At 37.5% G+C, this 17,806-nt stretch overlaps 1 protein-coding gene across 29 annotated transcripts in view; it reads left to right on the forward strand.

Annotated features, from left to right (window-relative positions):
* Positions 1-17,806, forward strand: part of RIMS1 (regulating synaptic membrane exocytosis 1) — a 317,874-nt gene that overhangs the window by 160,904 nt on the left and 139,164 nt on the right. The window contains exon 1 of one of the 29 annotated variants that reach the window (XM_042016195.1): positions 10,136-10,512. The exons of 27 other annotated variants lie outside the window; for them this stretch is intronic. In XM_042016195.1, coding sequence (XP_041872129.1) covers positions 10,461-10,512 — 52 coding nt within the window. In that variant the 5' untranslated portion in view covers positions 10,136-10,460. Of the gene's footprint in view, positions 1-10,135; positions 10,513-17,806 lie in introns of those variants that run through there. One more of the 29 variants, XM_042016196.1, reaches the window with a different exon arrangement.

Genomic DNA, 17,806 nt, shown 5'->3' on the forward strand with positions numbered 1-17,806 from the left:
CTTTTCATTTTTTACACACACACACCCCCACACCATTAATATAATGAAGCATTATATTAATTTCATTAATTTCATTATATATATTTCATTAATATAATGCTTCTGATAACTGATCATGTTTCTTTTCTGGTCCAAGAAAAAGAGTCTTCTAAGGTTTTAGTTCAAAGGGAGGCAGGGCTTTCATTTTGGTTTGCCATTCATCTTGAGGATATGTAAGGACAGGGCAGAGTTTTACAGTTCTATTTTCAGTTTGATAGGTGTTTTTGTCTTTTCTGCATCGTTTTTTTGGTCTTTCTGCTGTGAGACTAGAAAGTCTGCAAGCAGGAAATGTGCAAAGTGTAATATGCAACAGTGATTATTGGTTGGCTAAGGCACGTAGTAGACAGCTAGGACTTACATGCTGCTGGCCCAGCATGCTGTTAGTCAGTTTGCTGCTCCTTCAGCAGATACCCAACTGCTCTAGATGTTGAGAGTTGTATTAGTTACTTTTTTAGGTATTCCAGCACTTCAAATTTCTGCATTTGTACATATCTGACATGTACAAATGACTAAAAGTACCTCTCTCTTATGCATGAGTTCCTCAGCACATACCCTTGGCTGACTGCAAAAATTGTGTATGATGAGCTTTCTAATTGTTAAACAGCTTCAACCTTTGAGGTATTTTGTCAGAGAGTGGAAGTCTTGGAAATACTGTGATGCTATGCAGTAAATGCATGTTCACGTCAATATTTTTCAGACCCTCAGTATTAAATATTTTATTACACATTCTTTTAAGCCATGAGGGAACATCTAATAAAACATTTTATTTAGAATAATTTCTTTTTACATTTTCTTCCTCTCTGTAAACATGACCTTTTCTATTTTAAAAAAGAAAGTATCACCATTCTTTACTTTGTGACCTGTGGCTTTGCTGTACCTTATATGCAAATTGGACCAAGTCTAACTTGCTCCATTGAGAAAGTTGAGATATGTGTATTGTATGGTTCATTTGAGCCATAACTAGCATGGGATTATTTTGCAATTTTCAATGCAGATCTGCAGAGAATTTAAGGATGTGTTTAAATTCAATTACATAGAGGTTTTGATTGCATATCGAGTCCTAGCTTAATAATATATGATGTTAGTTGGGGGAACTAGGTGTGGTAAAGGTTATATTTATATTCATAGAATGGCTTGGGTTGGAAGGGACCTTAAAGATACCTGCCATGGGCAGGGATCCACCCACTAGACCAGGTTGCTCAATGCCCCATCCAACCTGCCTTTGAGCACCTCAAGGGATGGGCCATCCACAGCTTCTCTGGGCAGCCTGTTCCAGTGCCTCACTACACTCTGAGTAAAGAATTTCTTTTTAACATCTAATCTAAATCTCTTTTAGTTGGAAACTATTCCTCCTTGTCCTACCATTATCTACCTGTGTAAAAAGTCACTCTCCCTCTATTTTCTGTTCCTTGGGCACCTCTCATGCAAGTGTAATTCAAGACAAAATATTTTCAGACATGCAGCAACATGTACACAAATAATTTCTCGAATTTAAAGTTCCAGGTTTTGTAACCGAGTCCTCAATTTCGTAATTCTTTCCTCTGCAATAAGAGCTTCAATTCTTGTTAGCTATTCTCAAAATGATTGTTGGAAAAAATTTTCTATTTAAAGCAATTTGTCATGTTATTTTACTAGTTTTCTAAAGATCCCAAGTTCTCAGTATTTTTTAGAATTTTCGTGGAATAGACTTGTGTAGACTTCAGGGCACCCACTTCCCTGTAAAATTCAGTCGGTGCTCTAGATCTGCTTAGGAGTTGTCTGTTGCAGAGTAGAAGTCACTTTCTGAATCAGGCATGAGCTTTGAAATTTACTTCTTGTAGTAACAAGTCAATGTATATGTTTTCATGCTTGACTTGTTATTACTTTTGTTCTTTTAATGAAAACAGGTATCTTTTCACTGGAAATGTAAACTCAAAGATAAATGTAACTTGCTATAAATTCAGAAGAACAATTTCTAAAACTTTGCTGGTTTTAATAAAGTTTATTGACTAAATAGCATAAATCAGGTAATAAATGGAAATAATCTACAAATATAAAATAAAATTACATGGAAGTTTAATATAGTTAGGTTCATAGAAGTAGGTAAGTATTTCTACATTTTTATGCAATGCTATTAAAATACTTAGGTTCTAAGAATTTATTTTGCCCTGTTGCTCAGAGAAAGCAGAAACTCCAGACGTGGCCCTTTTTAAACGCGTAAGGCCACATGTTCTTAAACCATTGAAATTGTGCTTAACGAGCCACTAGATGGAGCAGTCAAATCTCACTTTTTTCTATCAGGCTGTGCAAGACAGTTTCTCTCTCAGCACAAAGAGAATCTGGAAACGCAGGCACAGTTTGCTAGTTAAACCAGTAATTTAAAAACTTTTTTCAGCTCTTATCTCCATGTGCTTTTTTGTCTGTATGTAGATTTACGTTGTCCTGTAGCTTTAATGTTGCAGATGATATATGGGATGTATTCTGCATTTGGAAGTTACACTGACATGAATACCTCTATGGAAGCAGTTATTCATTTCTTGAATTGAGTCCTCTCCTCAGGAAAAAACCCCCAAAATATAACAAGGAAAAGGTACTCTTGTTTGAGGATCATGAGCCAGATTTTCAAAATTTGAGAGGTTTAAAGTTACAGATTTACACATGACTCTCTATGTTTGTGCTTACGAAATCTTGGTGAAGTTTCATATTCTCTTCCTACTTCCCAAAATATCCTTCCAACCTAATTTTCTTCTGTGACCTAATGTGTAAGAAACATTTGTTTAATGAGATCACAGTATCTGCTTCAGGAATGCTGTAGTCGTGGGTTCAGGAGCAAACAGAAGATATGCAGTAATGTATGTGAATGTTTTCATATTCTTTGTTTTACTGTAGTTTCATAGCATTACTAAGACAAGATATTTTTGGGAGGTGTACAAGTTTGTGAATATATATGTTTATATGAAATAGAATGTATGTGTGCTGTTAGAAGGCATTCCATTGAGTCTGTTCCAGTTAAATACTTCAGGGATCATTACATGTCGTTACAGGGCATTATCCCAGAGGTAGGGAATAGAGCTTTGTGTGAATATAAAATCCCACAGATTTATTCTTTGCCTTTATCATGTTTTTGAAAGTCAGAATGCTCTGCATTAAAGATTATCAGCAGGTGTCACAAGAAAGGAAATGTCGTTCAGAAGCAGTTGGATACAGTCCTTGGAGTGTCTCAGGCCTGCTCCCACATCTCAGGTGGGAATTGCAGATCCTGGCACCGGTGTCCTGTCAGTTTTGGGTAGGAGTGAGACGCAGCTTTGCAGAGCAGGAAGCTCATGCTGTGCAAAGCAGTGCTCCCCAGGTGACTGTCTTTAACCTGTGTGCACTTTATACAGTTCTCAGCTGAACTGTGAGATGAGCAAAAACTTCTGCTCTGGCAGTGAATACTAATCAGTGCCATGAGCTGAGGGCTAGTGGATGCCGTGTTTCTTTCAACTCTCCAGAGTCCTGGGTCATGCAGAGGTATGATGCCAGTTCTTGCCTGTCATGCTCCAGAGTGCTCCCACAGCAAATTAGTGTAAGTTGATATCAAAATACATGGTATGCCAAGGGATCTTGTATTCTCTACAGGCTCAGATTTTACTTAAAATATAGTAAAAAAGTGATTTTCACTTTAAGATAAAATAGGACCTTACAAAGGAGCTTGCAAATACAATTTAAATAGATGTACATTCTCACAACTTTCTGGTGTTTGCTGCTTCTGCCAGTTTTTCTGTAACATGATGAACATTATGAGTGTACCCAGGTAGGTTAAGTTATCTCCCGTGGGAGAGGCATTATGCATTTGCCAGTAGTGGAGTTGTCATTCTCTTCAAGCAGAGACTGTCTGGGAGAGAGCAAAACAGTCCCCTATGAATGGAACTGGAACTGAATGTTGAGGAATAAATCCAGTTGTCTTGCTGCTGGCTCTTTTCCACAGAAAGGTTGCTCTGAAATCAGTTATAAAACAAGTTGGTTAATCTGTTCCTGTTACCAAGTTTTAACTATTTTAACTGCTAAGAAATTCTTAGGGAATGACTATTCCTACAAACCACTGAAACACTTAAGAAGACATGAATTTTTGCCAGTGAGCAGTTGTCTGTTTTTCTTAAGCAAATGCCCCATTTACATTTTGACTTCTCTTCAAATATATCCTTAAAAATTCTAATCTATCAGCATCATTTCCCTTTAAAAAAAAGCTACAACAACAAATATTGATAATAATTTTAGGTATGTTGCCATCGTAACATCAGTTATCTGTGCTGTTGCGGACCTAATCTTACTTTGCCCTAGAAAATTTTTATAAGGATTAGGAACGAATATTCTGACAATGCTTGAACAACATGGTCACCATTAAACCCTGCATTTAGATGTGTGGTTTTAGTAATTTTTTTTATTTGTCTGTATGGATGGTATATAACATTTTAAGGTAATAGAAAATGCTACTTAGTAGAGGTTTCTTTTGGAATGGTCAGTACATATGGGACTGCTGCTTTAATTTCTAGGTTTGAACCTGACATTTTTTTAGAATTAAAGGATCTGGGAGGAATCTGAATTGTAGAAGGATTTGGAAATTAAACTATGTCTACATCCACTTAGGTAGTAGGGAAAAGAAAAGGAAAGAATGTGAGTTAAATTGTCAAATTTATCCTGAAATAGAGAAACAGAATAAAATAGAGACACACAGATGTCTGTCACCCATGGCTGTATAACCTTTCAGTCACAGCCTATATAGGAATTAGTTCAGAACATGTGTTGTCTTTTGGTTTTTACTTTGTAATGGTGGAGAGTTTTTGAAGGGGGGAAAAAAGGTTGTTTTAAGGAATTTTGGTAAGGTTATGTGGCTGAATTAAATAAGCTGTAATGACACTGTCACCTTAGGTTGATTCTCCTATTTTTTCTTTAGTCTGGGTTTGAAGGTGATGCGTTTTGCTTGACTTCTCTTTTGGCAGGAAACCTCAGGTGCAGGTAGATGCCTGCAGTCTTTTCCTACAGGCTGAATTGGTTGCAGCAATTTGGTTCTGTGAGTTCAAGTCTGTACCTGAGCATGGCTATCAAAAGTGGTGCTGGCATACCACCCCTTCATACCAGCTTACTCTGTATCAGGCAGGAAAGGGACTTTGAATATGGATCTTCTGCATCCACTGTGCTGTGGGGTGTCTGTCTCTGTGGAGACAGTAACACAACAACTAGAAACACTAGTTAAAGTTGGGAACAAAAAGAATATTTTGATGCCATTGATCAATAAATTGAAAAGTCAGTTCCTGCATATTGGTCACCACTTAACTGAAAACATCTGGCTTTAGTTAGCAATTGAATAGCTGAGCAAATTGCTTGAATTAGGGTTTGTTTAAGATGACCTTTGGCTCTAAAAAAATGCTATCCAGCAGGTCTTTTATAGATACTGTAAGTTAACACGTTACTTACTGCCCTTGTCATGAAGAAAAATACTCTACAAAATCTTCTTCCACACAGAGGTCAGTTAATCATCCTTTGATGTCAGAGGAAGTCCAGGAATCTGTAAATCTGACAGTGGCTGCACTGTTAGATTTGCACTGATGTTCCCTCTTGATGTCAGTAGATCGTCCTCAGTCAAGGCCAATTATCAAAATGATCTGTCTTGCTGACTTTGTTTAGTAGATAAGGTAACTAAGATAAATGCATTGCAAAGTTACTGGATCATGAAGGCTGGATAGCAAAGATCTCAGCCAGTGCACCTATGGAATTGAAGGACCAACACAGGTTTTCTAATGTGAACATTCAACTTGTCTCTTTCCAGTTTCACTGTCACGATCATCTTCCTCAGAGGAGTCAAGAACAGTCAAGTCAATCACAGGTGGAGGAAGGGGATGTGAAATATCAGTGGCAGCACAGTACTATGCAATTGGCAGTGGAACTTGGAATGCTGGACACAAAAGCAATAAATAGCAGGGTATTTCTTTACTGGCTCTTTCACACCTGTGTGCTTGAAGGGGTTCCTATCTTGTGCAGAAATGGTCTCCTCTCTTCCAGTCTGCTGCAAAATGGTGGGTGATGTTCTGTAAAACTCCCCTAGAGGACCTTTAGAAACAATGTGGTCAAGCCATTATTCTGGGTTGCCAGTGGGAGGCACACCACAGCCTGCTCCCAGTGTGTGCATTTACATGGTGTTAGTCAGATGGATGCCGAGTTACTTCACTTTCACTTCGCATTGATTACCTTGGATCAAGGTTTGAATTGAAAGCTGTGGAACAACGATAGTATGACATTCATTTAGCCCAAGCTAAATAAAAGACCAAACTTATTAGCTTCAGCATGTTACTCTGTTGATGTGAACCTAGTTTCTGCTTTGGTGCTTTTCAAATTTTTTTCCTGGCTGACTAGGAATATAAACAGAATATGCTCATGCCTGCAGGGGAAGGAATTTTGATGAGCGCTAACAAGTTTGATGTGTCTCTAAGGGCAGACATTTCTTTAAGGAGCTATGTGTCTTCTTCACCAGAGTTACTTAACCTCTGATTTTTCTCAGTAGCTATGAGAAATTTCACAATTGGTACTATGTTAATCTGTAACCCCTTCTTCAGAAGGTGTGAATATATGTATTTGTACATTTATGTATAGAAGTCTTTCTCTTGTAAATGGTCAAACATTGTCTAAAGTTGTAACTATTTTGCCAAAAAATCTGAAAAAGAGCCTGAAAAACATTTAGTCTCTTCACTGGGCAATACTTAACTGAAGAGAAGATGCCCTTATGCTGCTGCAAGTGTTTTAATTAGCCCAGTCTCAGCTAAACACTGCACTGCGCTGCCTATCAGAAGCAAGTATGTTTCTTCTAATGAATTTAATTCTGGATGCAGAGCCAAAGACTGCTTCAAGTTTTCTGTGATCTCAGTGGAGCATTTTGTGGTCTGGAATGCTGCTAGCAGAGCAAAGGAAAGCCTTGTTTCTTCCCCATACATCTTTGATACTGTTTTTACGTGTCTAACATTTTACCAGCAGTCAAACTCCAGTCCTTTGTCCATCACTTGGGTCAAGTGGTTCTGTCAGGTTTCCACCCACTTCACAGTTCATCAGTCAATCCATAGCACTCTGATTTGGCTGGAAGGATATTGTGAGAGACTTGGTTGGAAGCTGTGCCATGGTTACATTAAACAATATCTGCTGCTCTCCCCTTGCCTGCAGATCCAGAAACCATATTGGTCAGGTGTGATTTGCCCTTGGTAAAGGTAAGCAGGTGGTTCCCTTCTTGGCCTTTATGTGCTCAGGACTGCATTCCAGAACCTCATTAACCCTCTCAGTATGTAGTTTCCCAGCCCTTTTTCTTGCCCTCCTTGTAGGGGTGTGGTGCTTGGTTTGTCCAGTTGCTGTTCATCTCCCACAATAGCCAGGGTCTTTCAAAGTGGATCAGACAGGCTACAGTACAAAATGTCACATACAATACCTGATATTGTATCTAAGACTCCTGCAGTTGTATTAGAATATCTTCCCCACTGTAACTTGGCTTTGAGGTCTGGAGACTGTAACATGGATCTTTTTTGTTGTTTCTCTCATTTTCTGATTGAAATTACAGCTCCAAACATAGGGTTTTCTTTACTTGAATTGCTCTTTTTCTGCTACTGAATTAAGCTTGGGGCCATTCTCTGGCTTTCCTCTTTCCAAAAAAGTGTTGTAATACTTTTAGTTTAGAGGACAGTTGCGTTTTTACCTAGGCATAAAGCTGAACGATATGTTTAATGCTTGGAATTTATCTTAAAGTTTGAATAATGGTAAACTTGCATGAGATTGAACAATCTCATGCTTTTCTAATGGTCTTAGAAAGTTTTATAAATGCAGGAGTATCATACACAGATTAAGATCTAGAACAACTATTAGTTGGAAGATTATGAAGAGCTGAAATATAGTGGTCAAGATCTAACTATCAGATGCATGGGGTAATGTGCCTCAGAAGACAGTGGCAGTAAAATCATTTGCAAGATTAAAAACCTGCAGAGATTATGAAGGCAATGCTATCCTGAGCAAAGTTTGAAAGTGTGTTATAACACACTTGATGATGTATTTTTACAAGGAAAATGGAATGGTGTCCAGATTTCCAGTTAGTTTCCTACTGTTTTGATACTGTTAATGAATGTAAAAGTAAATAGACCAACTATTAGCACTTGATTCTCAACCCGTCAGATGAGCCTTTGGGGCAGCCAGAAAGGCTCGGTGTGACTGGGGCTGAGAGGAATGAAATCCATCCTTAGGGATGTTCAGTGGATCCTGGAGTTGGTGGTATTGTTCTTTTCTGCAAAATGCCCTTTCTGACCTCAGAACATTCTTCTGTTGCTCCTCTCTTCCCTTCCTTTTGGGCAAATACTTGCAGACATCTCTGTCTTCTGAAGGTGTTAGGCTGAGCTACTTAGGCAGGACCTGGGCAGAACTCATGGCTAGGGACAGCAGTGGGTAAAATGGGCATTGAGGACTGCCTGCTGGAGGAGCAGGGAGGGGTTATCACAGAGGGCAGTGGGAGACAGTGAGAGCTTTAACAACACCATGAGATACAAATAACCTTTTAAAATGCATTTGGGAAATCAGTTCAATATTTTTTTTTGCAGACACATGTATGCCATGGGAATGGCAGGAACTCTTGAGTCAGAAAACAAGCCCCGTATAGTGCAGTCTCATTCACAAATTCTGAGGTTGTAGCAAGTGAGAGTTTTTCATCTGTTGATTTGCATTGTGACAAAATCCCCTGCCTTGTTTAGTATGTGCTGTGAGCTGAGGTGAGTGTTCAGGACCCAGGTGTGCTATGTTCTGAAAGTGATGCAAAGCCCTCAATGCCTGCCCTGGCAGGAGAGGAGGTCATCCTTCAAGGAGTAATGCAGAAGGGTCAGGGGATGTGTTGTGGAAGCATCAGGCATTTGGCATACTTGGTCTTTTGTGTCTTTTGCAAGAAATGTTTCCGAATTTAGGAGAAAGCTGGGTACACATTCCTTGGTCAGTAGCAGATGATCACTGTCTCTTGAAAGAGATATATAAAGACTGGACACTGTCCTCCTCTGAAAAACCACCTCCTAACAAGGGCATGTCCATGAGAAAAGCAGAGTTAGACAGTTGTATTTTCCTTCTGCTGATACAGTGCTATTGGGGACACTTAAAGTCAGCAGTGGCCAGGGATGTTGTCTGTGGCTTTTGCTGTTGACTGACATGTGGGAGTGTGAAAGAGAGCGTTCAGTACCTTGGGTTGGATCCAGAATTATGGGGAAACAACTAGATTTAAAGTGTATTTTCATTATTACTAATAGATCCATATATTGTTGAGTATGAAAGAGCTGTAAACTCTTATTAGCTTTATTATTTATATTTTATCTCTTCTAAGCTTCTCTTTGTTTGTTTTGCTTTCTCACATCTTAGTTTCTAAACAGCAGGTTTTTTGTATTTTGGATGTCCTACATTGTATTTTGGAAGTCCTGCAGTATGTAGATATGCTGCAGAGAAGCATCTGTTTGTACAGAGGAAGACTATCTCTGCCACAGAAATAGCTTTATTGTTGTATCATTTGGATATGATTACACTGGATGAAATACCTTAGTAAATTCTATTAGCTATAATTCTCTAATCATCTGGCTTTTGTAAATGCAGGTTCTGCTTTTTTATCTCAAACATGTAATTTGGAATACAAAATGTTATTTCCTGGGGGTTTTTATCTGGAGTATATTTTTCTTACATAAAATTATGTTTCCATGCACACATCTATTATATATATCAAAAGAATTAAATTATCCTATTAATTTGTAAAAAATGGTAAGGTTTTCTCAGGGGCCATTTATGTTTTCCATGTGCTAGAAGTAAATCTGCGGCTAGGGAAGTTTTACATAAATTAAAAGAGCCACATTTCCTTTGCACTACTGCTTCGTCTATGCAGCTGATTAAACTTGTTCAGTGCACCACTGCTGAATATAAATAATAACTGCAGCAGTAGTATTGATTACTTAGGTGCTTGAGTTTGTGTCTACTGTTGGCTTTAAAGCCCTAAGAAACTTCTTTCCTGTTCTATCCAGAGAGGAAGGAGTTTTTTTTCCCCATCTTGTTTCCTGAGGATCGGTGATTCTGGATTCCTAAAATCATTAACTCCTTCTAAAGACTGAAACTCCTTGTCATTGCAGCGACCGTGTATGAACTGATGCAGTAATCGATGCTTGCACTACACTGCAGAGATTTGTTTTGATGACAAGAGCTCTCGTTAGCCCTGTTTGGTGTCACCGGTGTTGAATGTTTGACACTGCAGAATAATTTGGCTTAGAATCAGGACGCAAGGACCTTATGACTTCTTTTATATTGTCTCCTTCACACTGAAGTGGATTTTTGCTGGCATTACGGTTTTGCTACAGTTGCAGGCTGGATTCAGCAACCTACTAGATGCCAGTTGTGCTTTAAACACTCTTGCTGAAGCTGCTATGTTTGCTGGGTTTCTTCAGTTTCTGCTCCATACGTTGCATTCAGGGACAGGTAAATAAGGAGCTATATAGTACTGAGGTTTTAGTTATATTTTTATATTTCATATTTTTAAACAAAAATTGTATCCTTTTATGAAGAGATTTATTTAACTGTGCAGTTTTAGTGGAGATGTTATATCCTCGGAATGTTAAAGTGTTAACTGTAGCATATATTCAGCTTAAAGAGGGAATAAAAAACCATTTTGCTTTTAAGTCTGTGTTTCAGTTATGTTTATAATAAGCTCGTGTCAAATATAATTTGACATTAGTGATGCTATGTGGAACGAGCTTATAAACAAAAATCTGTATTTTGAAAGTGCACGTCAAAGCATAAATGCGTTTCCGAAAAGTAATAATATTCCTATTGCATTACTGCATTTTGGAGAAGTCAAGAATAAAGAATTTAGAAATTTACTTCAGGAAACACATGAACATTCCTATGTGTTATTTCTTTTTGGCGGAAGACAACTGACATGTCCTCAATCTCCTGAATTATTCTATTCTCAGGAGCTTTAACAAGTTCAGAAGGGAATTGATTGTGTTACTTTTCTTTTTGCATATTATTTAGGGGGAAAAATCATCAAATCCATGTACATAGAATAAAAATATATTTCTTTAGCATGAGATACAGTTATGCTATAATAATATATGAGTTATAATAAATGTACAGTTCTGGTTATTTTGTACATTATTTCTGCATGAACATATTGATGCATTGCACTTTCTGATCAGGGAAGGACATCAGCTTTTCCCTTTTGTATTTGAAATAAATTCTATATAAATAATATAAATATATAAATATTTCAGCTAAATCACTGAAGGATCACAGAGGAAAGTGAGGGGAAGGATTCACCATTGCAAGTTCCCAGGGGATTATGCAGTGTGTTGAGAATAACAAATAACTTTAAAATCCTATATCTAAGTAGTTGATAACACTGTAGATAAAAATTTATTTTGAAAAGTAGTTTTTTCACTAGAAGAATTAATCCTAAAGATGTGTGGTAGAATAAGTCATGAAAGAGGTTTTATCCTCTTGAAAATAGTGTGTTAGATACTATATTTTAAGACATACATGTCAGCAATCTATTTAGTTTCAACAGAGTTTAGAGGAGAATTAGAGTTTACTGGGGACAGAATATTGAGGGATGCATTGGAGAAAATGTGATTTAATAGCAGCCAAAACAGAGATGGAACAGAAACAGCAGCAGGAATATCAGGAAGACAAAATGCTGAGGTTGGGAAGAGACAATGGTCAGCCTTCGCTCTGCATGCACTTTAAAGGATAGGACTGGAGAAAACCTTTGGCTAAGATCAAAGCCTTGCACTCTCTCATGCTTAATAAATTCTTTATAGCTACATAAAGCAGCTAAATCCCTGTTTCTTCTTCAAGCTGTTCGCTGTGGTAGATGGCTGTAAACTGCATTCCAGAGATCTCTTGCACATCTTGGCAAAAGTAGATGGAGAAGGTGAAATAGGATTGAGAAATACACCCTGCGTTGCGGTGATTCAAGGCTGTGCTGGGGGCAGTGGACAAACATCAGCCTGTCTCCAGCCTTTGGAATAGCATGGAACTGGGAGATATAAAAGATGCTTTAAAATCACACTGAGCCCCACATCCCCTGGTCCAGTTTTGGTCTCTCTTAAAAAATTTTGAGACTTTTGTGTAATAGACTATAGATACATGATGGACTATTAAACCAGGCTATCTATAGCTCTCTCCATTAAATTTATATAATCTCTCCCCCATAATGACACTTCAGTATCCTAAATATTCCTCTCTGAAAATTGAACTGTGTGCTGTAAGGACAGAACCTGAGAGAATGAGCTGTCATGAAGGTCAGCTCTTATGTCAGGGTATTGATTAAGTGCAAAGATGCCCAAAAGGCAAACCATGGTGGACAGTAAAACAAAACAAAGTCCTCCTAACTAACAGCAAAACCTTAAGTTCCTCACCAGTTTGACCTTTGGACGTATTTGGTAGCAAAAGTAGGAAAGGCATGGAGTCTTGGTCTCTGGCCAGCCCTGTAACTCCCGAAGTGCAAGGGTAGTAGGTTTCCAACAGCAGCCAGGCTTGTATGCTGTCCTCTCCTGTTACCATTGTGATAGATTATATCCACCTCATCATCTTCTGCACTGCTAGGTCTCAAATGGTGGATTTCTCCCTGTTTCTACACTTGTTTGTACTGGTCTGAGTGTGGAGCCATTTCCTTGTCTACTCTGGGCCTGATCCTCTTTTTCTGGTTAGTTTTTTCTAGTTGGTCAGGATAGCTTTGAAGTCTGGTTCTGGCCTTCTATAAAAAGCCGTTTCTTTGTCCTTGGGGTCAAGTCACTTACAAATCTGTTTTTGTTTTATTACATAGAACAGTAGTGTGAGTGTTGACTATTACTATATTCCAGACAAACATTACAGACCATGCTTAATGAATACTTCAGGGGGTATTTGTTCCCAATTTTAGCCAAACATGATCAGAATATATTTAGAATATATTCTAAATAGGTTTTCACCTTACACTAGACACTTTTTCTGGGCTCTTAACATGGCATGCTCATAAACAAAACTCCTGCTCAACTGAATGCATTTGACATCTGCTGATAGAGCCGAATAGTAGCAGATTCTTTCCATAGTATTTGAGATTGGCAACTACTTGGTACTAGATACTAAGTAGTAGGGACTAAAGAGTAGCAGAATTATCTCAGTTGTGTTTGCATACTTTGCTGTTTGCATCATATTTTGCATTTCTAATTTTGTCTTGCGTGCTTCCTGGTACTTGATCACTCTAAGTTATACACTCAAAGGGAACTTTCCATTGATTCTTCCAGGAAATGAAACCTTTATGATTTAGTTGGTCAGTCTTTGCCTGCATTTCTCCTTCTTCTGAATTGGGCTGGTTTTGCTTTTAATGTTGGCATTACTTCTTAAATGCTTCTGTGACTGCTGGACTCCTGTTATTCTTGTGGCTGTTCCTTATTTTCTCTAAGGTTGGAGTGTTTTGGTTTGGTTATTTGGCATTGGAATTTTTTTAGGTTTTGTTTTTTTTGTAGAAAGGTTTTTGGCTTTTTTTCTGCTTGACTTTATTCCCTTTTCAAAGATCACAAAATTTGTTCATGTTCACATTCTTAACTATTTCCTCTCTACTGGTGGGAAGCAAAGCTCCAAAGATCCTTTGCTCATTGTTTTACTAGTGTCAGTGATCTCTCAGAGTGGACTCCAAAGATTCTTCCCTCTGAACTGGAGAAACAAAACCTCTTATTATCTTCTAATGCAGCATAATTGAGGATTCTCATGAATGATAGTTAAAAACCCCAAAACAAACAGAAAAAACGAACAAACAAAACAACAAAAAAAGCCACAAAGACAGACCAAATAAACAAGAAACTAAAAAAAATCCCTCATCAGACTTAATCTTCCTAATTTGGTCTTCTGGAATATGACCCCATCATGGTACTGCTGAAGTGCTTTTCTCTTTAATTAGAGAATTTCATCTGCTGTATTTCCTTCTACAGTCCTGAAGATCAGAACAACCAGGAGTCTTTTTTTTCCCCATCCTCAGACTTTCTTTTTCATTAGATTGTTAATTATCTCCCCCAGTTCTCATGAAGATGAAATTATAACTTTGATTATGAAATATAATCTTGTTATTTTTCAAGTATCTTGTGCAGGTTTGCATGATGGACTGTGTGTGTGTGCTTTGGACAACAGAAAGGCTCACTGTCTCTCTCCCTTTCCCTGGTACTGTGGATAATGGGAAGCTTTGCTGTCATTTGCTGCTGTTTTCTTCTGGGTGTTTTCTTCTGTATCTGAGCAGAAATGCCTTTCTTCTTTGCACACAGTAGTAGAAAATGTGTGTTCAAATAAGTTTCTCTGGGCATTGCCAGTTTTGGTTACCTTATTTGCAGTGTGTGCTACCAGGGCTCTGAAGCCTTACTGGGCATTGTATTCTTGAGACTTCTAATGTGTGGGCTGCTGTTTTACAGCCTTACATTTTTTTTCCTGTTTTCTTCATCCTGTAAATGAAGAAGTTAAAATTTCTAGCTATTGGCAGTATAGAAACACTCTAGGGTTTGAGGAGAGTTTATTTTCAGATTTGATTTTCAATTATAGTTTGTTAATAAATCAGTTTTTAACAAATACTAAAAAAAAAAAACCTTAAGATTTTTAAAACTCTCAGAGGAAAAATACCAAAGGAGACCAAGATGGAAGTATTACCTTTTTTTGCAATCAACTCCTACTCAATTGGTTTAATATGCACAAGAGATAGGGAAAAAAACCCAAATTAACCCACAGTAAAAAAATGTGTTATGCTGAAGAACAGCATGGTGTATTTGAAGTGCTGGGAATTTTTTCAGAACAGAAGAAAAAATATTAAGAACTGTTCAGGTTTTTAGTGGACTAGATAGCTATGTGTAGATATGTATCCAAAATTAGGGGATGATGTGACTTTTTGAGATAATTTGCTATGCATTTTTCAAATTTCATTATATGCTGAACAAAAATATTATCAAGAAATCATGTCAAAACTAAAGGTCTTAATTATATGAAACAGGAACTCAATGAAACTGTTGAGACAAGTTAGTGTCAATATTAAATAGCAATAATAAATTTATTCAGAGAAGCTCTAAATTTCCAGAAGAAGATCTCCTTCCATCCATCTACAAAATTAGATTCCACTCAAGAGAGTGATCCCAGTCAGCAAAATCAGAGACGACAATGAGACAGCAAAATTTTCTTTAAATTCTTAAATGCCACAGTATCAAAATCAAAATGTTTGATTTTTTTGATTTTAAGTTCCTAGTGCTAACCATTTTTCTGGTTTCCTCAAGAAAATATTTTTAATTAACTTTGTAAAATAACTTTCAGATTGATGGGAGTTCATGCATCTTGCTTAATATTTTACGTCTCTGTCACACTTTGTGATGACCCTACAGAATATGCTTTTGAGGACCATCCCTCTGTGAATCACACATATTCTTGGACTCACATGCTTGCAGTAAGACTTAAACATCCTCAGAATAGCAGTTTAGATGGTCTCTGAGATAAAAAAAAGAATCTAGCTGAAAAGGGGTTGATGAACTTTTGAAGACTCTTGGTATTTGAGTGAAGTTACCAAATAATGTTGGCTCAGGGAGTTCATGAGAAGATTCCCTAGAGATTCAGGAAACTTAGAACAGCTTCCTTGTTATGTCCCTTGTGGCTATGTTAAAAAATTTAGGAATACTCAAAAATCCTCAGTTTGTTACTTGACTAGATAGGTTGTGATTTTTGGCTTTAAGCTTCCATTGGCAAGATTAGTAATCCTTGCTTTCAGTAATTTATAAAGCCTTGAAACAACACTGAAATAATTCAGGTAGGAAGTCCATTTTCTGAAACATAGAAATGGGCCCAGTTGTTTTTGTGTTGGAAGGTCTTCTGCAAGTATGGCTTTTGAGAAACCTTCAACCATCAATGAACACAAGTGCAATACTTCGTTATAAAAATGTATGTCTCTAAACTGTACACCTAGTTAAAAGAAAATCACAATCTATGTAATAAAAAGTCTTTGTTCAATAAATACCTGGATAACAAACCCATACTATGTTTTAAACAGTTCACAGAAAATTCACCTTATGCCCAGATAAAAAAAAAAAGAATCCACAGAAAGAGTTTTTCATAATCAGCAACTGACAAATCATTCCTTTACAAAATCAAAAATAATTGTGAATTTGCAAACTCTTGTAAAGGAACACTGTTGCCATGGTAGCTAGGGGAGGAGTCAAATGGGTTTTCACTAGGTTCTAGCTTAATGTTGGCATTCTTAACTATCTAGTTAATATTTCATAAGTTCACTATGTCCTTGCCTAATTATTTATTTCTTGTTTGCAAATATCAATCAGCATTGCTTTGCTTACAATGTAACTACCACTTTAAGAAAGATTTTTAAACTAAGGGGTTTGTTTCACAATAAAATGCTGAAGTGTTCATTTTGTATGAGAAAGAGTATGAAATGTCCTTATCTTCTGGATGCAAATGTAAGGAATAACCATTTATTTTCAGTTTGTATTGAATAAGCCCAAGTTGTCAGTTGTCTAAATCTTAAAGCCTAGTGCTTGATAAAGCTCTGTAGATCCTCTTCCAATGTTTTTTTGTTACTCAGAAATTTAGTTAAGATAAAGAAAAGCAATTTTATATCTCATCATTAAACGAAAATACCTAAGTAAATACTGAATTGAGGGAGCAATTTAAGAGGCTAGTTCTAGCTTTGGGAGTTATGTGCCACATCTGTATCTGAAATAGGAGTATTGTATATATAAGTTGTTACTTCTAAGGAGTACTAGTCTTTATTTTAACTTTGGAGTCTTACAGTATGTTCATATTCAGTGCTTAGGACATTTGCCAGCAGGGAACTAAAATCTGATGCAATTATGTATTTTCAGTATGAAAGAAAACCTAAGTTTCACCACCTTCTGGTGCATTCTTCCCACAAGCTGCACGAGCCAGCCTGTCCTTGAACTGCGTAGATGGTAAAACACAGATCTTGTCCTGCAAGGATTTAAGTTCTTAACTGTAATCCACATCTGAAGTGGATTGGTTGGAGACTAAGTGATAATGAACATATTTGTGAAGTTTTCTGTGTAAATAGGCAATAGGTAGCTTTTGAGTTATTTGCTTGCCACATGAATGTGAGGGTTGTTTGCCAAGGCAGGGTACTCATGTATTCTTTTTATGTGGTTAGTTAGCAGCTTGAACTAGAATGGTTTAAGAATATGTTGTTTATACACTGAATTATTTTTCTGATAAAATGATGGAACTTTTTTCCTGGGTGTAGAAGTACTTCCCTGCTTAACGATAGGATGTACCACATTTGTAACAGCAGCTCACCAGAGAGAGTGTCCAAGCAGCCAGGGATCAGGTTAGGAAAGCTAAAGCCCTGATAGAATTAAATCTGGCTGGCAACATCAAGGGCAACAAGGAAAATGGCTATAGGTGTGTCAGTAATAAAACGACGACTAGAGAAAATGTGGGCCCTCTCCAGACGGTAACAGGAGGCCTGGTTACCTGGGATATGGAGAAGGCTGGGGTACTGAATTACTTTTTCCCTCAGTCTTCACTGACAAGGGCTCCAGCCACACTGCCCAGGCTGCCAGAGGCAAAGGCAGGAATTGGGAGAACGAGAAGCTGCCTGCTGCAGCAGATCAGGTTTGAGACCATCTAGGGAACATGGAGGTGAACAAGTCCATGGGGCCTGATGAGATGCATCTGCCACTTCTGAGGAAACTGGTAGATGAAGTGGCTAAGCCACTATCCATCGTATTTGTGAAGTTGTGACAGT

Source organism: Corvus kubaryi, unplaced genomic scaffold, assembly GCF_017639235.1.
Source record: "Corvus kubaryi isolate FWS band 111438036 unplaced genomic scaffold, C.kubaryi_AGA036_p1.0 split3-73, whole genome shotgun sequence".
NCBI classification, from domain to species: Eukaryota; Metazoa; Chordata; class Aves; order Passeriformes; family Corvidae; genus Corvus; species Corvus kubaryi.